The sequence below is a fragment of the Macaca fascicularis genome, chromosome 14 (assembly GCF_037993035.2).
Source record: "Macaca fascicularis isolate 582-1 chromosome 14, T2T-MFA8v1.1".
NCBI lineage: Eukaryota > Metazoa > Chordata > Mammalia > Primates > Cercopithecidae > Macaca > Macaca fascicularis.
Window position 1 is genome coordinate 104,746,090 of NC_088388.1, and position 24,711 is coordinate 104,770,800.

Here is a 24,711-nt window from a genome sequence, read left to right on the forward strand (position 1 = left end):
AAAACACCGCACCTGTTTTGATTAAGATGCTTTTTAGAAATGGCTTTCTTCCTTTTCTCTCACCTTCCTTCCTTCCAAAAGCTCACTTATTGGAGCCCTTACGGTTATAGAATAGTAGTATAAAAGAGTGATGTGATCTTTGCAGCACCCAAATTACTGCCAAAGAAGCCATCTTTACACTGAATGGAATCTTGCTCCTCGTGCTGAGTATTGCAAATAGCCTTCTGCTTATTCTTTTGTAGGCCTTGGAAGCAAAGTGAGCCATGTGTTTCCATTATGATGGCCTGACTCCGGAAAGAAATGTGCAAACAAGCCTGTATATTTTTACTGAGCTCTCAATTAGTTTAATTTAGAATTGAAATGTGCTTTCTAGCTGAGATGTCATAAAACTAAAGAGAAGCATGTGCAGGACTGTATAAGTGCAGCCCATGATTATATCTCATTGTGATCTTTGATGGTGCTGTCCAGAAGCAGCTTCAGAGAAGACATCTGAAACACTGAACGTACTTAATTGGGATATAATTAAAGTGAAATATTTTTGTGTAATTTGCATTTCAACTTGTCATTTATGGTGATTAGCTTCAGTAACTTTATGTACTGTAGCTAACCACTATTCAGAATTCTAAGAAAATTAGCGTTTACATATTAATAACCTATGATAATGCCTTAAGGGTATAAATTAATGAATTCTGGGCCCAGCATGCTATCCACCATCTGATTGGGCCTTTTCAAATCTGAACATGAAGAGCTTATCATTTTACCATCAAATAATTAGAGAAAGAGGAATTTCTTGCCTGGTTTTGTAAAGTTTTCAAATAAACTGTCAGTGTTTTAAGAAAAATCATTTTTTAATATCCAGAGGGGTAATAAGATTTATTTTAAAAGAAAGATAAATAGCAGGATTCTGAAAATCAACAGGTAAAAATTAAGTAAATATTGAATGAAAAATATTCAGGACAGTCCAAGAGGCTGAGCAGTGAGAGTTTGGGAGAGGCTACAAGACCTGAAATTAACTGCATTTCACACCCAATTCTAGGCTCTACACTGCCAGATGCACTGACAGCCTCATCACATTCTAGCTAGCAAAAATTAAATGTATGAAAATGACAACATAAGATCACCCTGATAAAACATAAAATAAAGAGGCAATTTGTGTCAAGTGTAAAGGAGAATGTCTTAACTGAGTTTAGATTGTTAAACAATTAATATATAGCTATGATTATAATTGGTTTCCTCACAAGGAGTCATTATACTTCTTTGTTTTAATAGCTGCCAATTTTCGAAAACTGAGCTTTAATTAAAAACTATTGGTGAGTTAACGCATGGTTAAAAGGGGAGGAAGATTCACTGCAGAAACAGAAACTTGACTGCCAGAGTCAACTCAGCAACCTGAAAGTAGACTCTTATGGCTTTCAGCCAGTCATTCCACACCCTCGCAGTCTCTCTTCCTTTCTTATTTCTGTTGCCAGAAACCATGATATCATTCATTCTGCAAATATTAATTGAGCACTTTCCATGTGCCAATTTTAGGGGCTGGGGTTATGTCAGTGAACAACAATCCAGTTACTTCTTCTTGTGGAATGTGTATTTTCCTAGATAAAAGACATAAATAAGCAATCAAATAAATAAGATAATTTCAAATAGTGGTAAGAGCTATGACGAAAATAATTGTAGTAAGGAATGATTGGAGCTATGAGAACCTCAGGACAGAGAGGAGTCAGAAACGGTCTCCCTGAGGAATTGACAGTTTTGTTGAGAAAAGAATGGTGAGAAATCCAGCTATAGGAAGATCAGGCGAGAGCAGCTACTGCAAAGGCCCTGAAGTGAGAGGAGAAGATAAGTTTAAACAGGAGAAAAAGGGAGAGTTTGGCTATGGTTAGTGAGCGGTGCAGCGTTAAGTGACTTTAGTAAAGGCAAAAGTCATTGTGCCTCTTAGATCACATAGGTATCACTCATGATGAGAAGCCACTGGAATTTTAAGTAGGGATGAGATGCAGTCTATTTACATTCTCTGTTCAGAGGAGCATAATTAGGGAGGAAGAAAACTGGTAATAGGAAGAGTTAGGAGAGTTGAAGGTGACTGGGCAAAAAATGGCAGCATAATAGAAACAAAGGGAGTGAATGGATTTAGGTATAGTTTAGATATTTTGAAAATAAAATAATCAAGATTTTCTTACGTATTAGATGTGGAAATAAAAGGAAGATAAGAATCAAGAATATTTTCATAGATAGCCATGCTTTCTGTTGGAATGGCAGAAAACAGAGAAAGGGTTTTGGGGGGGAAAATGAAGGGTTCTGTTTTGACCCAGCTAAGTTTTAGGTGCAGAATAGACAACCAAAGGGTGTGTCAAGGAAACTGTTGATATTTGAGTCTGAAGCTCATAGGAAAGAAAGGGACAATATGAAGATATTAACCATGGAAGCTTTGGAACATGGGTAATAGTTGAAGGTATAGAAATGGATTAGATTATCTAAAGAAACATTGTAGAAGAAGTGCTATTTCAGTATTTAAAAATGCGTCAAACGGGAAATGCAAGAGGAGGAAACACAGGATAAGCTGTCAGGTAAGAGGGAACTCAGGAAAGTATGCTTGTTGGGGAAGCCAAGAGAGGAGTGTGTTCCAAGACGGGAAGTGGCAAACTTCTAGACAGCAACTCCTCATAATTATTCCCTTTGGTCACCAGCCTTATCTGTGCCTGAAGAGTCATACATTTCTAGATTTTGGCCACTCCCAATTCACAGTTTCAGATCTGTCAATATTCATCCAATCATTTGTTGTGTTTAATTTACTTTTATTGTATATGTTTAAGGTATATAACATGGTATTTTGATATACATAGTGAAATGCTTACTTACAGAACTGAGAGTGGTGGTTACCAGGCACAGGAAGGAGGATAAAATGGGGAGAAGCAGGTCAAAGGTTACAAACTTGCAGTTACGTAGGATGAATAAGTCGATGTCTGGCATGAGGACTATAGTAGGTAATATTGTATTATACGCTGAAAATATGCTGAGAGTAGATTTTAGGTGTGTTCATAATAAAAAAAATTCATTCACTTTGCTTGTTTTGTTATTCACTCAGTAGGGTTTTATGGGGCATCTATCATGTGGCAGTTAGTATGTTACATGTGTTGTATTAGACACAGCTGTAAATAAAATAAGCCTATTTCCTTATCATAATGGAGTTTATAAGCTACCTCATGTGTTCTTCATTAGTTTTTTTCTCCAGCTCTCTGAAACAATTTGAAACTTCTACTACTTTCAAACACCCTTTTCAAATCTCACTGATTTGCAACCTTCCTTTGTAAATCAGTGCAACTATAGAGCTGTAAACCCCTACACATATCTTACCTAATCTTTGATTTATGAAATCTATGAAATGAGGTGTCTCCCCACCCATGCATTTTCACATCCCATTCAAGGTCAACCTCGTATCTGTCCTTGACCCCATGTATTCTATCTTTCTGGAGCCTCATTTAATTAGTATCCCTTATCTCTTCTGTATCCTATCTTGCTCTCTACTGAATCCATTCCCTTAACTTGTAAACAAGCCCAAATTTCTCCTGTCAAATATATTTACACACACACACACGTGTGTGTGTGTATATATGTTATATATATTATATATATACATGATATAGATAGATAGATAGATAGATAGATAGATAGATAGATAGATGCGCATACCCAGTTTAGGTACAGAACATAAAAGTCTGAGGGCTCATGCTGGTAATCCCAGAACTTTGGGAGGCTGAGATGGGTGGATCACATGAGGCCAGGAGTTTGAATGGGATGTGAAGATGCATGGGTGGGGAAGACACCTCATTTCATAGATTTCATAAATCAAAGATTAGGTAAGATATGTGTAGGGGTTGCACTGATTTACAAGGGAAGGTTGCAAATCAGTGTAATATGTATATATGTGTGTATATATAGCTCTATAGTTGCACTGATTTACAAGGGAAGGTTGCAAATCAGTGCAATATGTATATATGTGTGTATATATATGTTATATATATATGTGTGTGTATGTATATATATATGGCCTCTCTTGATACCCTGTAGTCATATTCCTTTGAAGATACATTTAGCATTACATAATTACTAAAGCCCACATTTTATTGGTATCTAACACAGTTGCTACTGGAATGGTGAACCAAAAAAAATCAGTTTTTTGTGTTCTGTCACCCAAGCTGGAGTACAGTGGTGAGATCTCAGCTCACAGCAACCTCCACCTCCCAGGTTCAAGCGATTCTCCTGCCTCGGCCTCTTGAGTAGCTGGGATCACAGGCGCCTGCTGCCATATCTGGCTAATTTTTGTATTTTAAGTAGAGCTAGGGTTTCTTCATATTGGCCAGGCTTGTCTCGAACTCCTGGCCTCATGTGATCCACCCGTCTCAGCCTCCCAAAGTTCTGGGATTACCACATGAGCCCTCAGACTTTTATGTTCTGTGTGCCTAAACTGGGTATGCACATAAGGCCTCTATTTTCTTATCACTATGTTTTTGTTCAAGCAGTTGGTGTGCATTTGTTTACCTAACATTTCTAGGTATCATTTATCCCTGAGGTATTTTAAATGTGATTTTATTCAAAAATAGAAGTACAGGCACTGAAATCCCAAGGCATTTCTCTATTTCAGGGAGGTCATCTAGATGATTCAGCATATGCTTACACTACTTTAAAATAACCATTAAAATGTTAACAACAACTGGATAAAGTCTCACAGACAACTCAGGGACCTCTAAAAATAAATCCTCCAACGTAATTCTGAAAAATCTTTCTCTATATTATTTGATACTTTTGAGCTTTCATTTTTTGAAAAATTCTACCCTCTCTGACTTCATCTGCCAGATCTCCTATTCCTCCGATAATATCCGCTATTATTTTGAAATGAATTGTTTTCCAAATTTATATCATCAGACAAGAGTTTTTCACTGCATATTCTTTTTGTAGAATCTCATGTGGACTTTCACAGCCATTTCCTTGAAAATTTACATATTTAAACCATTTCTTCTTGCTCCACTTCATTTTCTTATATGCAACTACCAGCTAGACACCTGACACCTCAAACTCAACATGTCCAAAATGGAATCCAGTGTTTTCTGTGTATTATAAAACTGTACTTCTCCCACAGTATCCAAGAAAAATCTTTCCAAGCTATCCAAGCTATCACCCAAGGTGATACCACCGCTATCCATTCATTCATTCAAGATACAAACAAGAAGTCATCTTTCAGTCTTTCCTCCTCCTCCCTCTTCTTCATCCTCCTCATTCAACAATTTATTAGATTCTGCCTATTTATCTCCTAAATGCTCCTAAATATTTATCTCCTAAATACCTCTACATTGTATGCCTACCACATCTGCTTTAATTTACCCTTTGGTTATGATCTCTTTCTTGGCCTACTACAATAGCCTACTTATTGGTTTGTATGTCTTTAATTACTATTCTTCAGCCTAACCTCCACAGACAGGTAGGAATTCCTCCAGTGAGCCTTCCCTCCACTCCACCCTCTGAGAAGTACCTCTTCCCTGTGCTTCTCAGTTCCCTCTGACTATTCCTTATTATATTCACCGTCTTGGATTATCAGTTTAGAGCCCTGTCTTGTCCACTAGACTGTGAAACTCATCTTAGTGGGAATACTATTTTGTATTTTCTTTCAAGTGTTTAACACCGTGACTGAAATAAACTAGGCAGTACATAAACGTTTTTTGAATAAAGGAACGAGTGGTAGTGTTAAATCCACCTTTTTTTTTTTTTTTTTTTTTTTCCCGGCAGTGCATGCTTTCTACTAAAGAAGGAGAAAACACTACTAAGCATACTTTTGACACAACCTTAAACAATTTTTTCCCAAACCAAGAAACAGTTATATTCATATTGGAAAAAAATGCATAGATTACTTATCCGAGTTCAGATATCCTACAAGGCTAGGAAGTTAACATAAATACTTGAAGCATCATAGTAGTAGTAATACGGAGTGGTAAGGCTTGCAGTTTGCTGAGGAATACACACCTCACCTCAAAACATTAATATTCAATTGGGGAAAAAATGTAGCTGTCAAATAAGGTTCATCTTCTCTAGACCCAGGACTTCAAGGTAGTGACCCTTGCTGCAAGATGTACTATAAAAACCTTTAGCTACTGTTACCTTAGCTCAGAAAATGATGACACTTAGATAAATGCACCTTGTACATCACATAGAAATTGGATAATATTAAAGACAAGCCAAAGAGTTTTAGTAGCTTTTCCTTTTCTGTTCTGCTTTCTTCCCATTTCCCAGGCCCAGTGTAACCACATGTTTTGTGTTACACTGTTAATTTAGGGCCAACTTTCTTATAGTGCTTCTAGTTTTTATTGCTTCCTTCATAATGACATTTTCCAGCTGCAGATTCCAATCATGTTTCTGTTTGTATGGATACGGTACATTTCAAAAAGGGAATAGGTAAACCTTTTAATACATGAAAAACATTTTTAAGTCTTATGCTCTAATCTAGTTGACTAAATAAGAAGAAGATAAAAACTCTGAAGACAGACTTTTGAAGTGTAGGATAAGGTTCTATAATCTCTCTTTTCTTGTGCTAATAACTAACTTTTTTTTCCAAAATGTGAATAATAGTAACAATAAAATAATGATAATGATAGTAATAAATGAGGTTATATATGTTAAAGTTCTTTATAAAGTTCTTTATGAAACATCTATGTAAAGTAATATGTTTGTTTGTATCATTGTTTGTTTTTAAATCTTCTGTCTACCTATCCTAACCCTTCTTGGTAGCAACAAAGGCTAGCAAGATTGTTACGCAAGGCAGCAGGCTTTTACAATGCTATCAACTTGAGCCAGTTTGCCAAAGTGGAGCAGCAGAATGTGTTTAGTTCTTGAGTTTCCATCCATGTAGTAATGGTCACTTTTTAGAAGAGGTAAAGTGGCAGAAAAACACAAAACATCTACCATATCTACACCAACTAGTCCAGAAGAAGAAGAAACACAGAAATGCAGTTCTAAGCCAACATACCCAGGACAATGCCATTAATTCACAATCCTCATAAGTTTACCTCTATCTGTTGTACAAAGTTGTCTCAAATGCCTTCTTAGTTTTATCTGTAAAATATAGTTTCTATCTAGTTCATATGTTGTTCTAGTTACCATTTACATTATTCGTATTAGTAAAATATCACTAATATGAAGAGGACTTTCATAATTAAGGCAGTCAGGAATGGGACTTGCGGAGTTCAGTCTATATTAAGACTTTTGTCTTGCTTGGCCTGGTTTTAACCTTGTTGTTAGCTTATCTCACTGATGTGCTTAAGAATGTAAACATTTTATAGCCTCCTCTATTTCAGCTTGCCTGCTTCTCCTCAATGTTCTGCTGACTGTTCTTTTTCCTATGAATTTACTGACTCAACACATCCTATTTCTGTAACTAAAATTAATACATTTCCCTCTTCCAATATTAGTAGAGATTTTTTGATACTACCCAACAATTATTGCTATAATTATAATATTTTCATAAACATTTATGGGATATGTTTGCTACATGTCATGTCTAATAATAATTGTGTGTGTGGGTGTATATATATATATACATATATATATATATATATATACACGTGTTTCCATGCGTGTGTGCATGTGTTTAGTAGGTAGGAAAAAGACAAGTAATTGTATTACAATATCATTACAGTATCCTAGTTATGAAGTAATAAATATTCTGAGATGATTATAATATATGAGATCATATAAAATGATACTATTCCTGAAAATATTATTGTGATTTTTTGATTTACTTGTTCATTCAGAAAATATAGCCCTTGGGAAGGTAAGATAAGAATCTCAAGAAAACCATGGCTATTGTTACAGATAGACAACATCAAAAATAATTACAACAAATACTGTTATGAAAATTCAGGTTTTTTGTTTTTAGAAGTGCACAGAGTATTATGGCAAAAAAGAGGAAATGTTGTTAATTCAGTTTAAAGGAATCAGGGAAAGTTTGCGGAAAATGAAATTTCTACACTATCAGGATTGACAAGTCATAGAAAAGGTAAATATTTTAAGGGTTATGCCAAACATAAAATTGGATAAAATTCTGACCTTAGATCACAGAATCTTACAAACAAAGGGAGCAAAGACCTCCAGTTCCATAGATTATGGATTCTATAACATTAGCATAATTATTAAGAACAATTAGAAGGATTAGGTTTTTATAATTGTTAATTTTTTCAAATGTATAGTGAGTCTACAGGAAAGTAAATAAAATATCAAAGGGACAGAACGAAGAAACAGAAAAAATTTAGACAACAGGAACAGGTACTGAAGCTTCCCTTGGGGAGGTTTACATGGGAAAATGATTCTCAAGGCCTTGAACCAACAATTGGCAAAAAGCTGGAAATGAGATCACCATACAAACAAGGATTTGTGAAGTCTACAGCATCAGTGAGAAAGTAGACATAGGAAAAAAAAAATCTGTTCCCTGACTCAAACAGTCATCCTAGAAACATCCTGGCTTCCCTTGAGTTCTGCATAAAAAATAACATAATTCCATGAGAATTGTGATGTATTTGTCTGCTCTCCTGTGAACTTTCTGTTCAAATTTGTACTATCTGCAATTTCTAGGAACTCATAAATGAAGAAATTCACAGACACATGAACATACACAAACACAGGCACATCATTTACAAACACATATTGGAATAATTGGGATAAGTAAATGCAAAAACACTCTGGAGAAATACCTCTTCAAAAGAGCCTTCTTAAATTCTCACAAATAGAGCTTTGCTGAAAATTAGTTCACAATTCAAAACTACAAAAAAAATATGTTGACAATCCACTTAAAATACAAATTAGAATACACACAAAATAGTATTAAATTACCAAATATTTTAGGCAATAGAAATATATGATAGAGGGAATGAAATGTTTAAGATGACTAAGCACATGTGGAACTATAATACTGTACAACAGTAACACGTATGACAGGAGGGCAATGTCTAAGGTTAAAATGCTTAAATGTCCATATATTATTCAGATGGAGTATGGAGATATTTACTAAAATCAGAATTTTTTGTCAAGTATCAATATAAAACAAGAGCAACAACTGAAAGAATAAATATAGAATATAGAAAATTAAGAAAAGTTGACAAACCCAGTAGATGGTTTACTATTGGGAGAGATGTATATTAGTATAATCTAGTGGAGAGAAATTTAGTGATGTTGATCAAAACCAAAAAGATTCATACTCCTTATTTTATAATTTCACTTCTAACAATATATCTTAATGAATAACCAGATATACATGAAAATGGTTATCATAAGAGCATGTTATCACTGCCAAAAATTAAAAACAGCCAAAATGCTCAATATTAAGCTCAACCAAAATGCTCAATATTAAGAAATGAAAAATATAAATTTTGGCACATACCTCAAACAATATTTATTAATATACATGTCTATATAATATTTATTAAGTGCTTACTATGGGTAGGCACACTCCTTAGTACTCCTAAGTACTGTACACATATATTTTACTTGTTAGTTATTATTGCATAACAAACCATCTCAAACTGAAAGGCTTAAAATAACAGTGATTTCTTCTGCCCATGATGTCACATTTGGGGCAAGGCTTAATCTCTACTTCATACAGCATCGACTGGGGCAGTTTAACCGAGGGCATTTCTAAGATTATTTATTCCTAGTGCTGTTAACTTTGTTCTGGCAGTCAGCTTGGAACTTAGTTATGGCTGAGGTATTTGTTCCTTTCTATGTGGGTCTCATTATGTCACCTGGGCTTCCTCACAGCATAGTGGCGGAGTAAAATGTTTGTATACCCCCAGAGAATGAGAATGGTATCCTCAAAAGTCACATAGAATCATTTTTATGATACTTTGTGTGTGTGTGTGACAAGAGTTTCGCTCTTGTTGCCCAGACTGGAATGCAGTGGCATGATCTTGGCTCACTGCAATCTCCACCTCCTGGGTTCAAGCAATGATTCTCCTGCCTCAGCCTCCCGAGTAGCTAGGATTACAGGCACGTGCCACCATGCCCAGTTTTTTTTTTTTTTTTTTTTTTTGAGACGGAGTCTCGCTCTGTCGCCCAGGCTGGAGTGCAGTCGCCGGATCTCAGCTCACTGCAAGCTCCGCCTTCCGGGTTCACGCCATTCTCCTGCCTCAGCCTCCCAAGTAGCTGGGACCACAGGCGCCTGTCACCGCGCCCGGCTGATTTTTTTGTATTTTTAGTAGATACGGGGTTTCACCATGTTGGCCAGAATGGTTTCAATCTCCTGACCTCGTGATCTGCCCACCTTGGCCTCCCAAAGTGCTGGAATTACAGGTGTGAGCCACCACGCCCAGCCCCTAGAATCACTTTTGTGATACTTTAATAGTCAAGGCAGTCTCAAAGGTCAACCCAGGTTCAAGTGAGAGGAAAGACTCCATTCTGAATGGGGAAGTAGCAAAGTTCTAGAAGATAATGTGAAAAAGGAAGAAAACCATTGCAATCATTTCTCAGAAAATTCACTGAGGCACAAAAGAGGCAAAAGACAATTAGGTACATGAATCTGGAGTTCAAGAGAAAGATTTGAAGTGGGTGGTACAGTTTCGGAGATCATGAGAACATAGATGGTAACTAAAGCCACAGAACTGGATGATTTCACTTAGGAAATATATTTAGAATGAAAAGGCAGATCGAGAGAGAATTTTAAGGTACACTAATTTTAAAGGAGCAGAGTAAGAAGTGTTGAAAGACACTAAGAAATGCCCAGAGAGAGCAGAGAGAGCATAGCTGTGGTGTTAGGAATGCAAGGCAAAGAAGCATCTGAAAGAAGTGTCCAAATGTGTCAAGCATACCAGGGAATTCCAGTAAGAAAAAAGCTAAACTCTAAGATTTAGGATGTAAGTTGGTCGCTAGCAAAATTGAAGAGACTAGTTTTGGTGGTTGGAAAATGTGGAAGCCAGATGAATTGAAAAGAGTGTGAGCAGAAGACTCCTTCAACTATATGGCTGTGAAAGAGTAGAGAGATAGGAAGCATGAGGTCAGGAAAGTTCTTTGCTTTATGAAAGAAAAGACTTGAGCTTGTTTAAAAGCAGTTAGAGGAACTTCTTAAGAGGTGGAAAACTGAAGATACAGGAGAAAGAGAAGGGCCATAGATGGAAGAAAGAACTGTGCTCTTCCTCACCATGCTGCAATGGTCAGTACAATTCAGCACATCTCTTGGATTATGTCCCATAACTTGAGAAACCCTGAGCTAAGGCGATGTCCTTTGATTTGTATGTGATATAGAACTACAAATCATCACAAATTATATAATCATTTGACTTAGCTTGGCATCTGGAAGGTGGCATCTGGAATGAAAGTGGGAATGATACTGATGAGAAGACATATTTAGTTGACACAGTCAGGTAAAAAATGGAGTAGTATCGTGTGTTTATTGTATGTCTTCATTTATATAATACATAATCCAAGTGATCTTGTTAGTGAAACAGAACACAGAACGTGCACTTAAAATTATAACTTATTTCATTGCAAGCCTTATTCTGATTAGTGTTTATACCTTAAAATATAGATCAACCTAATATCATTGCATGTATTTAGTGGCTAAGCATTAATTCTCATTTATTTTGCCATTTTATGAAAACATAAAAACTTACATTTTTCCATTTTATGTATTCTGAACACATTCAATTCAGCTTAGTTTACTTTCATTAATTTACGTTTGAGTTTATTTATATAATCTAAGAAGTTTTATTGTTTGAATAATTATTTTTATGCTAAGCAACAATAGATGTCATAAGATTCAGCCAAGCAAAATTTTGATTAAAGAGTGTTTTCAAAGCTAGATTATAATACTATATATGGAAAGAGCTATATTTTAAAATTTGAATCATTGGGTCAAATAAAATACTATCCAAGTTAGCATACCAACATAATAACATTGAATATTTGACTGACAATCTACCCTCATACACACAAAACCCAATAACGCTCACTTGCCAAGCCTATGATCTAGATAAAATAGGAAAAAATAAATGTTTAAAAGAATAAGACTACAGCTATAAATTTGCAAAGGGAATGTAAAATGCTAGTGACAGAATACATCAGAAGCAAATTTATCAGCCTGAGACTACAGTTTCAAAGTAAGTATATATGAATAGAGGAAGAATGACAGACAACTATGAAAAGGAGAATAAATAGATATGTATGATGATGTAAATGAAAGAATGCAGTAGAAGACAATAAAATATCAGAAAATACTGTTTGTTGAGGTCCAGCAAAATAAATTAAAATATTAAATAGTATAGTGAGTACCAGAATAGTGAAAAGTCATAATGATTACAATGAAAACAATATAATAGGAATAAAGAGTAGATGGATTTTATGTATAGCACAATTGTTGTTTTTGAACTTTAGCAGTGTAGTACACTTTGGACATAAAATTTTATACAGTCAGTTGTTCGATATTTAAAATAGATGAAAGCAGAAGTGCTCTTGGATTTTTGTGAGGGTGGAAGGGAGGGATACCAAGAAAAGGAGTCCAGCACTGCCCACCCAATGCTTTCTCAGCAAAAGTCTTCATACAAAGCTACATGAGTACTTCCAGGGAACTTATGGGGTTCCTAGAAAAACACAATTTAGAAGCCAAAGCTTGAAAATCGTATGGTTTTCAAGTGGCATACGTTAAAAGATTACGTAAATATTCATTATATGCATAAGTTAAAGTACATGACTTCTAAATCTTGTTTACATTTTCTAGAACAAGTATTAAAATTTGTGTATAGTTTCAGCACCAAACTAAAAGCCAGGATCTCAGATTTGAATTCTGTAGCTCTTCAATTTACTTTTTTCAGTAGAGTAAAATAAAAATTAATCGAACCATATTATTTATCATGTAAAGCTTGAGAGTTGGCCCTCAGTTTGCAAGAAAACCTGTAGGACAAAAAATAGGAAAACATGAAGGAGCCGAGTAACTCCAGGTTCTACTGGTGTTAAATGTGGACCACTTGCATACTTGCATCCAGAGTCTTGGTGGAACATTTACAGATTAGGGTCTAATGCAGCAACTTTATTTATTAAATCACTTAAGTTATAAGAATTGCATTAAGTTAAACTTAAGATGCCTGAAAGTTAAATTAGAATCCTCCTTATATCTTGCAAGAAAATTATAGCCAGTCACATTGTTAGAACAAGCCTGCCCTGTTGGTCAGTCTTCTCAGAGGATCAAATTCTAGTTCCTTGGTGAGCATAGAATTAGTTGATGGCTCTTCTTTGATAGAATTTCTTTATAAACCTTAATATAATATCTATCAGAATAAATGGTATTTCCGTTTAGAATCTGAATACCTCCTTTCTTGGTTTTGAATCAACTGTAGTATTTCATTTACTAAACCTTTTATTCTCTTATTAAAAAATAAAACTAACTACACAAGTGCATATAGAAAATCTGTGTTAAAATCTGCCACTTATTAATCACATCCTATGTCCTCATAGCATAGCACTTTTACATAATCTCATTTAATTCTTGCCATATTATGTATTCATAGCTAATGCAAGTAAGATTAGTAACTAAAATCAGAAAACATAAAAATTGTATAGACCTAAACACTTCTTAAGCTAGCTACATAAGCCAAGAAGAAATAGGACTGTTAGCCATACATGATAAGCTATAAGAATTTGGAATTCAAATATACTTTCTTTATGGTATCTCCTTTGCAGATTTCTGTCCCTTAAAATATAAATTGGAAAAACTCACACCAATTTGGACCAGAAATCAGTTCTGTTAAAAGAGTAATAAAAATATGATTGGAAAAGAATTTTGAGAAGAATCTTTTTCTATTTAGATGTTGCCTCACGGTTTTTGTAGCAACTGGGAGCATGGACCAAGAAAGGCAAGATGAGGCTGTGTACCTGTTTCCCTGGGGTCCTCTTACTTTATTTGGCTTGCTTCTGTTGGGTTTTGGAATTGGTTTATCTTTACTTTTTGGTCTGCCTAGAACGTGCGCAGCTGGCCCCAATTCACTAAGCCTCTCAGATATGCCAAGAATGACTTTCCAGCAGCCTAACGTCTGTTTTCAAACATGATTCGAGGAGACTCTAAGACTGTGATTAAAATGAAATTGCCACAGCAAGCAAACAAAAAGTAACAATTTAGGCGGAGTGAAAACTATAATCCAATTCAAGAATAGAAAATATGTACTTATAGTTTATGCAGGAGGGCAAAAGGTGTTATAAATGTTCCTTCAATTAATACTCAAAAATTTCAAATGTATATTATATGTTTGCATGTAAGAAAAAAAATGCAGAAAATAATTTTGGATTTGTCACACCTAAAGTTCTCTAGCATAGGATTTGCCACATTATTATGGAAGGCCATATTTTTTTATTTTAGTCAAATTTCTCTTTAATCCAATTGTCTTCTTAATGCAGAATTTTAATTCGGATCAGCTTCACTCAATGTAAGACTTTGAGTACAAGCTCAAGAATTCATTGATTGTGCAATTAATCGCACACTTTACTTTTACTCTTTATCTTATATTCCTGACAGATCCAATGATTCAGTAATTTTTATTTTTTAATTTTCTAGAATGTAGACTTTAAAGTCAACAATTTGAGTGTGCTAATAGTTTGTGGTGTTTTCTTCCTCTTGTTTCAGTCTGTTCCCAGTATTCTAGAGGAGTATTTGCCATTTTTGGACTCTATGATAAGAGGTCAGTACATACCTTGACCTCATTCTGCAGCGCCTTACATATCTCCCTCATCACACCAAGTTTCCCTACTGAGGGGGAGAGCCAGTTCGTGCTGCAACTAAGACCTTCGTTACGAGGAGCACTCTTGAGTCTACTGGATCACTACGAATGGAACTGTTTTGTCTTCCTGTATGACACAGACAGGGGTAAGTCCAGTTTCTTCATCTATATCAGCAAAACTCTAATTTTCAATGTGAAATGGCCTTATATGACTTCGGTTTTATAGCAAATTGTTTTGATCTCTAACATCGCTAAAATCAGAAAATGGTTGATGTGTATTTTTATCTTGACTCTGGGGAAAATTTTCTAATTAAACGAGTTTCAGATTCACAAGGTTACTCATTAGCAAACCATGCTCTGTAACTTCATTGAAATTAAGATAACTATGTGAATAAGAAAAACAAACCAAAGTGCTTTTCCTGCTCTCACACAACAATCAACAAAAAATAGTTCTGTGACCTCTGGTCACCAACATGTGTGGAGGTTATTCCCACACGCCAGCTAAGTGACCCTCCAGAGCACATATCTACTTCCATTCAATCCTGACATTATCTACCTGGAGTTATTTGGCATCAGATCCTACAGGTTGAAGGCTCAGTCCCCAACAAGACTGAACTTCACTTCGGAAGCCAACCAGCTATAACTTGGGGTTCCCGTGACCCTTCTCCTTGGGTTTGATTGATTTGCAAGAGCATCTCAGTGCTCAGGAAAAACACTTTACTTTCATTTCCTCCTTCACATAAAGGATATTACAGAGGATACAGATGAACAGACAAATAGAATAAATGGATGGAGAGAGGCGTGGGAAAAGGAGTGTGGGGCTTCCATGCCCTTCCCAGGTGAGCTACCCTCCAGGAATTTCCTCATGTTCAGCTATCCAGAAGCCCTCCTACCTCTGTCCTTTGGGTTTTTATGGAAGCTACATTATGTAGGCATAATTGATTACATCATTGGCCATTGACCAACCTAACTTTCATGTCTCTCTTTCTCCCCAGAGGTTGGTGTATGGGACTAAAATTCCCAACACTCTGATCCTGCCTTTGTCTTTTGGTAACAAGCTCCCATCTTGGAGCTATCTAAGAACCCCCAACCACCAGTTATCTCATTAGCATACTAGAGACAATCTTCTGTCCCTAGAAATTCCAGGGATTTTAGTAATGGTAAGTCAGGAAACAGAGGAGGACCAAATACATATATCATAATAACTACTTTTAAAATTTTTTATGTGATATTTCAGGTTCAGTGATAACATAAATATGTTACTTTACTTCAAAGGCAAATGACCTAATGTTTTGGAACATATTAAAATAATTGGTCCATAACGTTGAGTTTGAAATACAAAACTCTAAGCGAGTAATTGAAGGGCCATGACAATGATGATAGAGGTTTGGCAATAAGACTTCTGCTTGCTGGCAACCTTTCACTTTACCAGTTTTGAAAGATTAATAAGTGATCCCATGTCACCTGTGCGTGGGAGAGACAAGGTAAATAATTCACATATTGCATTATTAACAATCCATACATTTTGTTCAGTGGTTGATATAGCTTTATTTTTCAGCTGGAGGAACAACTTAAGGAGTGCCTATGCATGTTTTGCAGTTCTTGTTTTTTATTTTTATGTTTTTCATGTTTTTTATTTAGTGACTAGAATCATATCAATATATTATATTTAAAAAGAAGCATTAGGGGATCATCTGTGGGTTCTGTCTTCAGTCCTTTTTTCCTTGAGGTTTAAGAGTTATGAAAAGATAAGCAGTTAAAACAAAGGTTGTAATAGGCAGCATTTTAAGAATATTCTTGAATGGAATTCTGTGTATGAAATGAGTAAGGGTAATAAATAGCCTTTTCTATCTATGAAATCAGTAAGGATAATAAATATCCTTAAATCTTTTCAAAATATTTTTTTCAAACTTTTGAAGACATAATCCACCTTCCAGAATTCAAAGTATAATCTCCTATATTCAAAGATGAAAACCCATTAAAAAAATTCATCTTTATTACTAAAATTTACATTTTTAATCAGATGCAAACAGTGTCATTTAAGGTGTCATACCAATAGTGTTTCTAGTACATCATTTCTGTTGGTATTCTTGGTAAATTTCCCTTACAGAAACAAGCTCAGCAAATTTAATATCATCATCACATTTTCTATAAGGTTGCAGTATACTTTAATTCTCGTTTGGAAATATGGGAATCTACTTATATTGCCTACTATTATTTGTTATTGGTTAACAATCTAAAGCATCCTAGGGGATGAATTACATATTAGAAGAAAACATCACCCTGTTCATTTCTAACTGTTGGAAAAATCTTTGAGCAACAGGACTTAATTGAGTACTCTCAAAGCAGAAGGAAAATTTTTTCTCCCTTAGAAATTGTCGTGATTATTTTATATTTTTACTGAAAATTGAATCATAATGTCAATAAATATATATCATGGTGTAGATGAGATGTTGCTACCTGTGGTTCATTATGACATATCCTAGTTCTCCACCTTGGGCAGAAGATGCTTATTTTACAACTTGTTCTCATGGAAATACCAGTGGAACCTGTATCTCACTTTTTCCTTATCTCCCTGTATAAATCCATCTCTGGCAAGGAGAGGGTTATAGGTATAATTCATGCATTGGTGGGGACACAGAACAGGGATTAAGTTGGCACTTTGCTTTTCTATCCATTTATACTTTCCAAGGTCCTTCCTCATGCATAGCAAGTCAGATGCTCCAACCTTGAGTCATTCCCATTACCTCCTACCATGAGATCTCTCTACTATAAGCAGGCATATATGTGGTTATTTAAAGACTCTTTGTCCATTAACTTTCGGCCTGTAGAGTCTTAAACTCATCAGGGTACAGCCATGACTTCTTCTAACAGTAGTGTCTTATAAGCCTTTAACCTACTTACTGGCTTTCTGCCCAAAGCCTACTTTTTGCATACAGTCATCCTAGAATTTAACTGTTCTACTTCTACTCAATTGACACAACTTCTAGAATTTCTTAGTTCTCTTCGATTGTTGCTTCAGAATGAATAACTAGTTCTTAGCATTTTCTCCTATAGTAATTATCCAACTCAACTTCAAAACAGATATCTTTATTTCAAGAAGTAATTGCCTGAACAAAAAATAACACGTCAGGAAAATGACTGTTTCTTGATGTTCACATGGTTTTCCTTGCCGTGATACATCATGTTTCCCAACATTCTTGATCTTAATTGAGTACTCTCAAAGCAGAAGGAAAATTTTTTCTCCCTTAGAAATTGTCGTGATTATTTTATAAGTTTAAGATCACAAACTCTATTTATTTCCTCTTCAATACTGTGCTTATAATTATGTATCACTCTCACCAACTGAGGTATGAACAGATGATTAACTCATGATAAACATAGTCAGCCCAGAGTAATTCACATTTTCACATCATAAAGAGAAAAAAAGACTTCAAATAATTATACACATCAACATTAAAATCAAAATAGTTTAAAAGTAATATACAAAATCCAAGTGTAAAGAGAGAAGATAGTAAGTAAAATACTATCTTATTTCTTTTGATACTTTTTGGTATATCTTAGTACTTTTCTTTCCTCCTGTACTGTTATCATGAACTGATTATCTAAACATTTTTTTCCATTTTAAATAACTGGCTTAATGACTGAATTTCTTTACCAACTTGAGTGGAACACTATTTTCTGATGCATCATGAATCCATATTTTGGAATAAGGTATTTTGTTGGGCCGCACAGTCATTCTGATATTTTAATCCCGACAGTGCCAAAACACTCTCTCAAAATACAAGAGCTGACTCTATCATACCTTGGAGTAGTGTTTTTATGTTGAATTATGGCAATTAAAGGAATGATCCTCTATTTGCTATGATAGAAGTCCTGTGATCGATCTGCTACTAATTAGCTGTATGAACTTGTCTATGTTGTACTTTTGGCTGTATCTGCTTTTAAAAAACATTAACTGCATTATCTTTAAGATCTTTTCAAATTATCTTTAAGATTTCATTCTATTTTTTAATTCAAATATTCTATTCCCTACCTGGAAATGGTGAACAGCAACAGAAAGATAGCACATGGCATACCTGATCTTATCAGCAGGAAAACCTGCTTCTTCTCATTTGACTACCTCTCAAAGAAGAAAAAAAAAGCATTTGTTCATTTATTTATTCACTTTATTCATTCAACGTTCAATAAATATTTATTTTTCAATTTGTCTGTATTGGACACCTTAGTAGGTACTGAGAATTCAATGATGAGCAAGACAGTAATGAAAATGAATGAAGTTCGGTGCTATGACTTCATTAGGAAATAGCACACAACACTCTATTTAACAACCAGAAACTTGCTTTTGACATATAGCTTAATATTTTAAAATCTTAATTTGGAACACAACTGCTTTCCAAAAAAATCATTGCCTCTTTCGGGAAAAACAATTAGAAAAATCGCTTAACTACAAACTTTAATAAGATCTTTGAGTTGATAAGTAAACTAGTCCCACCATACTCATACTGGTCAAGAGAACTTTCTGTGATGATGGAATTGTTCTGTAATCTGAGTTATCAAGTGTGATTATCTCTACCACATGAAGCTATTGCAGGTTTAAAATGTGACATACAACTAAGAAACTGAATTTTTAGTTTTATTTAATTTTAAAAAATTTAAATTTAAATAGCCACATTTGGCTCATGACTACCATACCGGACAACATAACACATCTAACCAGTGAGCTCATATGAAATAATATATTTCACTATGAGTGAAATTTTTAAATCTCTTATTGACTCATAATTTACTACAGAAGAAAAGAACTTAGTGAGCACTCTGCGCATAACACTTTTGCTAATAATTTTCACATGGTGTTGTGTATATGTTTACATACCTGTTCTTCCCCGAGAATTGTGTTTCTCTAGTAATCACTGTTTTTTCTTACATTTACACCTTTTTTTTGTCTAGCATAGTAACCCCTGAGAGGCTTGCTATGGATATTAATTGAATTAATGAATTAATCTAGTAAAGTGCTTGACAATAGGTATCAAACAATTTTAAGGCCTTAATAACTAATGATGTAATTCATTTTTTATTAATAGTGTCATATTTTAATAGATCAAATAGCTAACAGAACAGCCAAAATGAAAAACTGACTGGGATAGGTATTACTTGAATTAAATGTAATTTTGTTATCACAAAAAAAAAATGTTGAGCGGGATGAAAGATAACATTTTTGATTTAGACCTAATTAAACAAAATATATAGAAAATATTTTAAAAATCAGTTTTTCTGGTAATAGAAAACCTTTACTTTTTTTCAAGCCAAATTAACATGATGTCAATTCCTTGAGTGGAAATGATATCAATTTAAATGTGTTTAATATAAGCAATGGTTATTTTCCCATTTGAAATAAAGGAGTACACTTTTTACCTGTGTGTATTGTCCAGATTTTTAAATGTTTATGATGGGTTTATGGCCATTCCTAACACCCCAGGTAACAAGGTGAATTTACGATTGAGGGAGATATGAGCAGAATACTAACATTTTTAAAATTTCTAGCGATCGTTGCTGGGCCAGCAATTTTGATCTCATGTCCAGATTCTGCAATGGCTGACAATGACCTCATTTTACATAATCCTGACTCTCTTTAATGCTTAATGTTCAATGTTTTGCTCACATTACTGCTATGGAAGTTTGTGGTATTATTTCAGAGGATTCTAAATATCTTGTATCCAATATCTCAATAAATTTTGTAATATTATGTAAATTGTTCCTAGGAGAGATATATTTGGCAAAGCATAGAGCAGAAAATTTTCCTTTGGCTCGTTCCCTTTGGTCTGTTTTGTTTCTTGTTAGCATTTTTTTCTACAAAAGTATATTCTACATATTGCATAACATATTTTCAGAAACCTAGGAAACAATGTCCTGGGTGGTATAATATGCATATGCTGCCATTGCATGCTAAAGCCAATGCAAGAGGTGATGAGGGGATAGAAAGAGTAGCATGTTTATGCTGGAGGAGAGATAGATCTTATTATTTTATTTCTACTTTTTGGTTTTTAGTATATGTATGTCTTTTATTTTTAAACTGTCTTTAATCCTCTTGCAAAAAAAAATGTTGAGATTCAAGTAACAGAAAAAGGAGCAAATGACGAGTTAGAGGAATGAAACACCTTTAAATGACATACCTTTTATTCCCTCCAAAATAAGTCTCTATAAATCACTCCAGGGAACTCTCCTGTTTTCCTTTTGGGTTCTCGACTCCAATACTCTTCTCCTCCATTTTGTTATTGCATTACAATAAGAAATATTCTTTTATTCTTTCCCATTTTCTCCTCCTTCCTTAGGAACCTAGCGTAATGAGTAGCTAGGCAAGATGATTTCAGGCTTACTGGGAACGTTTGTCCTTCTCTTTTACCAGATATGGATGTTGCGATAGTTAATTTTATGTTTCAACTTGACTGAGCTAAGGGATGCCTAGATAGCTAGCAAAACATTATTTCTAAATGTATCTGTGAGGTTGCCTCCAGCAGAGCTCAACACTTGAAATGGTAGACTGAGTAGAGCAGATAGTTCTTACTAGTGAAGGTGGGCATGAGCCAATCCATTGAAGGCCTAAATAGAACAAAAATTCGGTGGAAGGGTGAATTTGTTCTCTATGCTTGAGCTGTATCTTCCATCTTCTGCCCTTGGGCATTGGTGCTCTTGGTTCTCAGGCCTCTGGACTTGGACTGGTACTTATGCCATCCATCCTCTGAATTTCAGTCCTTAGGACTTAGGGACTAAGACTTACGTCATTGGCTCCTCTGGTTCTCAGGCTTTCGGGCTTAGACTAAAACTTCACCACTGGTTCTACTGATCCTACTGATTATTAGATTTCTCAGTCTCCATAATTGCATGAGCCAATTTCTTATAATAAATCTCTCTGTATGTATCTGTATATATTCTATTGCTTCTGTTTCTCTGGAGACTAATAAGGTGCCTCAAAACCCTTAAACCCTAATTCATAAGTAATATAGGAGGATGACAAAGCAGATATCTCCAAGGAATACAGCATATTGACATCAGTTCACAATGAATTAAAATTACAGATACCAACTGCTTTTTAAAAATGTCTTTCAGATAGAGGTAGAATTGGGAAGGTCAGGGGTAACTGTATACCTGTCAAGTGGATTCGGAGCTATCCACAGAAAAATGCTCAGTGTCTGGACTGCAGATCACAAGCACCATTCTTTTCCTAATTTCTCCCCATCTCTGATTCCTAATTACCACATTCCACCAACACAAATCTACCATTGATTTTACTTCTTAAAATTCCCATGGTTCATTTTTTCTTATTAAAAGCAAAATTAGAATAGCAAAAGAGTTAGTTTACATATAACTTTAGAAAAAGTAAGAATCTGTCAGGTTCCAAGCTCATATTATCCCAAGAAGAGATTTATCTTTAATATTTGACAGTAGTAAACCCGGTTTTAATAACTCAGGGAAAAAACGTATTTCCTAACAAATGCCCCCCGCCCCCCAAAAAACACAAAAGAAAACAAAACAAAACAAAACTTCAAGTCTAAAACCGTCACTGGGATGAAGAGGAGTTTCCTTTTTGTAAATCTTTTATGAAGACTCTCTGGAAAAAAGTCTCATCAGGATTTAGAATAATTTTTATCAGTCATCCAAATATATTTGCTTACAAACTCTTATTACATTTATAGCCAGACTGACAGTCAGTATTTACCTGTTGCCAACTACCAAGTATGAGGATGATCCATTCCAGCAGAAGGAGAACAGCTAACTAGCTAACTGTGTCTTTGGAGCATATATTCCTGCCTTCCTGCTGGAGCCAGGCCAGTGGGAGAGCAAAAGGAGATACAAGTATAAAAATAACAATTGAGCTTCCCATGAAGATTCTCACTTGTAACTGAGGGAGAAATAACAATCAGAATCAGGCAAGGGAGTTCAACTCTCTTCAGAGCATCTCCTTTGGAGTCACCGCAACACTTATTACTTGCCTTCATTAACCCAGATTCCACGGGCTGTTACTACTTAGGATTAGAAAGTGGAGAAATGAACTAAGGGGTGAGGAATGGGATAAAGGCACATAAATGACTGTCTTTATAAAGAGGGTTATGTGTCCGGCTCCTTTTTCTTGGTGAGAAGAAGCAAAGGGAGTGCCTATCCCTCACCTCCCACTGTCCCTAGTTACAGAGTGAAGGATTTGAGGGCAGATGCTGGAAGTCATCCTGAAGGAGTACTGAAATTTAACAAGGTGAACGAATCAGAACAGGGGTGCTGAGCAAATAATATTGATATGAAACTAAAACAAGGGTAGTCAAATAAAGAAGAGAGCAGAGCAACTAGCAGCAAAATAAACAGTGGGTTGACAGAATGGAGAAATCCTAGAGATGAAATACAGAAGCCTGCAGAGGGTTTCCAGGTGCCAGCAGTTCATTCGAAGGGTTAAAGAGGCCTGAATGGGATGGCAGGGACATAAATATGCAGCCCTCCATGAATATTTATACTGGGTCAGTTTCGTTGTCATCACTTACTAGGTTCTGGACACACACTGTTGACTGACACATCAACTGGGTGCTGTTCTTCCTTTCCTGATTCCTTCCCATTGTCAGTATTCAGGCACTGAATATGAGATGAGAGCAGATCTGAATAAGACCTCTGGAGGCCCTGCTCACTGGAAAGGTGATGGTGCCCTACTCCATGGAAATTCAAAATTCCAACAAACAGATTACAAAATAAGAGTATAGGAGTCCAAAAGTTCTGATTTTTTCCCATGGTGATTATTTTAATGAATTTTTTGAAATAATACAATTGTATACAAAATTTTTTGACTGGGTCTGGTGGCTCTCGCATGTAATTCTGATACTTTAGGAGGACAAAGTGGGAGGATCACTCAAGGCCAGCAGTTTAGGACTAACCTGGACAACATAGCAAGAACCTGTCTCTACAAACAATATAAAAACTAGCTGAACATGGTGGTGTGCACCTGTAGACCTAGATACTCTGGAGGCTGAGGTGGGAGGATCTCTTAACCCAGGAGTTCAAGGCTGCAATGAACTATGATTGGGCCACTGCATTTCAGCCTGAGTGACAGAAGGAGACCCCCATTGCTTAATTTTTTTTTTTTTTTTTTTTGCTTTTATAGAGCCCTGAGCATATGCAGAAATTTTCAGTTGAGTTAGTCAACCATGTTCGAGGACTAAGGAAAGAGAACATGTTCCTTAAAAATCTTTAGACTGATGAAACGTGGTTATAATAGTTTAGCAATTTTCTTACATGAAAATAAGGCTGTGTAGGTTTTCTTACTGGTTCCATGTTTTCAGTGACCCACAACTTACTTAAAGCAATACATTTGCAAATGAATTATGATTTCCTGACAATATATTTTTTAAATGTCATTTATCTGAAGGTATGGAGGAAAAGATCTTTTGAAAGCTCTGATGGAACACCTTGCCTCAAGAAAAATTGCCTCAATGAATTCTCCCTTTTACTACAAAAAAGAAACAAATGTATATAAATGATAATGTACAATTAAGGTTGAAATACAGTATGAAATCTATGTCAAAAGTATGGTTTACTTAACAGATATGCTTTATAATTTATTCATCATGTTATAACAGGTATTGTATCAGAACTATGGAAAGTAGTAACTTCCTATTTGTTGCAGTGGAAGAGAATTCTCAGATACAATGTATAAATTCCTTATAGTTGGACTTGTGATATACCTGCCAATATTTTTATTGTTAAATGGAAATTTTCTATTTTATATCAAATAGAAATTTTCAGTTCTATAGCACAGATATTGTCAGTAGAGGACAGTCATAATATCGCAATGTTAAGTGCCTGAATTCAAATACCAGCTTTACAGCTTATTACATGTTTGACCTTGGATAATTTCCCTAACATCAAGAGATCTCAGATTTCTAGACTGAAAAAGTAGCATTAATAATCAAATCTACTGGGTCGTTATGTGTTTTATATA

The 24,711-nt window shown here is 35.2% G+C and overlaps 1 protein-coding gene across 10 annotated transcripts in view; it reads left to right on the plus strand.

Moving 5' to 3' along the window:
* Nucleotides 1-24,711, plus strand: part of GRIA4 (glutamate ionotropic receptor AMPA type subunit 4) — a 372,300-nt gene that overhangs the window by 128,653 nt on the left and 218,936 nt on the right. For all 10 annotated transcript variants that reach the window (XR_012423660.1, XR_012423659.1, XM_005579503.4 and 7 more), the window contains exon 4: nt 14,642-14,881. Coding sequence is in view for 8 of the 10 variants with exons in the window: in XM_005579503.4 (XP_005579560.1) it covers nt 14,642-14,881 (240 nt within the window). In the remaining 2 variants the exon portion in view is untranslated. The remainder of the gene's footprint in view (nt 1-14,641; nt 14,882-24,711) is intronic.